General features: G+C 27.2%; 1 protein-coding gene across 1 annotated transcript in view; it reads right to left on the bottom strand.

Moving 5' to 3' along the window:
- Positions 1–2,500, bottom strand: part of LOC122253307 (homeobox protein EMX1) — a 46,472-nt gene that overhangs the window by 2,118 nt on the left and 41,854 nt on the right. The window contains exons 2-3 of the mRNA XM_043016319.2: positions 2,173–2,345; positions 1–71 (exon numbers count right to left, since the gene is read on the bottom strand). The exon at positions 1–71 is cut by the window's left edge and continues 2,118 nt beyond it. Coding sequence (XP_042872253.1) covers positions 1–71; positions 2,173–2,345 — 244 coding nt within the window. The remainder of the gene's footprint in view (positions 72–2,172; positions 2,346–2,500) is intronic.

The raw sequence follows: 2,500 nt of genomic DNA, 5'->3' as shown, positions 1-2,500 counted from the left end.
CCGCCCTCGCCCTCGTCCTCCTGCTGGATCCGCTTCTCCTTCGTCCGTCTGTTCTGGAACCAGACCTTCACCTGCCAACGAACACAGACTCCTGTTACTGAAGGTTCACCTGTTACTGGCATCTCGTATCTGGCACCGTGTGGTTTGGGGCTTTTGTCACTATCACCATTATCATTATTGAGGTCATTATTACCATTATAATCAGCATTATCATTTTTACATTTTGCATTATTAGTGTTACAGTCGAGTTATTATTACTATCATCATTATCATTATTAATATTATTGTCATTATAATTATTATTCTTTATATAATTTTTATCATAATCATCATTGTTATAATTATCATAATTGTTATTAATATTATTATCTATACTATCATTATCATTATCATTATCATTATTGTCATTATTGTCATTATCATTATTATTATTATTATTATTGTAATTATTATTATCATTATTATTATTATTATTATTATTATTATTATTATTATTATTATTATCATTATCATCATCATCATTATTATTATTATCAGTGTTATTATTATTATCACTATTATTATTATTATTATCATTATTATCATTATTATTACTATTATCATTACTGTTATTATGATTATTCTTATTATTGTTATTATTATTATTACCATTATTATCATTATTATTATTATCATAATTCATTATTATTATTATTATTATTATTATTATTATTATTATTATTATTATTATTATTATTATCATTATTATTATCATTATCATTATTATTATTATTATCATCATCATTAAAATAATCATTATTATTATCACTATTAGTATTATCATCATTATTATTGCTATTATCATTATTGTTATCATTACTATTATCATTATTATTATTGTTATCATTATTATTATTGTTATCATTATTATTATTTTTATTATTATCATTATCATAACTGCTACTAGCAGTAGTATGATTGTTATCATTATCAGATTTATCATTACTATTATCGCAATAATTTCTATCATTACTATTGTTGTTGTATTTGTTGTTGTCACTATCATTAGCATCATCATTATTATCATTATTATTATTGTTATTATTATCATTATTATCATAATTATTATTATTATTATCATTATTATTATTATCATTGTCATTATCATTATTATTATTATTATTATTATTATTATTATTATTATTATTATTATCATCATCTTTATTATCATTATTATTATAATTATCCTCATTATCACTATGTCTACCAATATTGATCTCACTGTTATAATTACTACTACCATTACTATTATTATCTTTACTATTATAATAATTATTATCCTCACCCTTAGCATTCTAATAATTATCATCATTATCACTATTTCTTTTAACATTATTATCTTTATTATCATCAGCATTATCATTATCATTATTAATATTATTGTTACTATCATTATCATCATTGCAATCATTATCATTAATAACAGCAATAATACGATAATTACTCTTATTTGTATTATTACTACCAATGTTATTACTGTTAATATCATTATTATCATCATTGTTATTGTTATCATTATCATCACCATCATCATCACATCCTCCTCCTCATTATCATCATCATCACATCATCATCATCATCGCATCATCTGCATTATCATCACTGATATTACTGATGTTATCATCATTACTATCATTATTTTTATCACTAAAATTATCATCCTCTTTATGATTTCTGTTATTAGTGTTATCCTCACCATCATTATCAGTATTTCTTTTATGATTATTATCATTTTCATTGTTATCATTATTATCTTTATTTCATAACAATCAACAACGTCATTATTATTCTTATTATTGACAACATGATTAACATTTTTATCAATACCCTAACCACGCACAAATACATACGCACAAACACACACACATACACACACAATCACACACACACACACACACAATCACACACAATCACACACAATCACACACACACACACAGACACACACACAATCACACACACACAATCACACACACACACACACAATCACACAATCACACACACACACACACACACAATTACACACACAATCACACACAGACACACACAATCACACACACACACACACACAAACACACACACACAATCACACCCAATCACACACACAAACACAAACACAATCTGAAGCCATTGACCTGTGTTTCGGAAAGATTTAGCGACTGGGCGAGTTGCTTCCTCTCGGCGCCCACCACGTACTGGTTCTTCTCGAAGGCTTGCTCGAGTTTGAGGAGCTGGCTCGGGCTGAACGCCGTCCGGATCCTCTTGGGCTTACGGAAGGGCTGCAGGAGGTAAGCCAGCTGTTCAGGACCTGCGGCGAGAGGGAGAATGTGTGAGTATTTTGAAGACGCATTGGGGTTATTATCCTTTGTTATTATCATCTTTATTGCACTGGGTTTAAAAGAATAAAAAAAAAATAATAATAATAGATAGGTATCTTCATCTGGATAGACAGAACGGTAATGA

Source organism: Penaeus japonicus, unplaced genomic scaffold (genome assembly GCF_977035675.1).
Source record: "Penaeus japonicus unplaced genomic scaffold, GWHDUDI00000001_assembly GWHDUDI00000016, whole genome shotgun sequence".
In the NCBI taxonomy this organism is placed as follows: Eukaryota; Metazoa; Arthropoda; class Malacostraca; order Decapoda; family Penaeidae; genus Penaeus; species Penaeus japonicus.
Note: the sequence above shows the minus strand (reverse complement) of the source record. Positions and strands in the feature narration are given on the sequence as shown.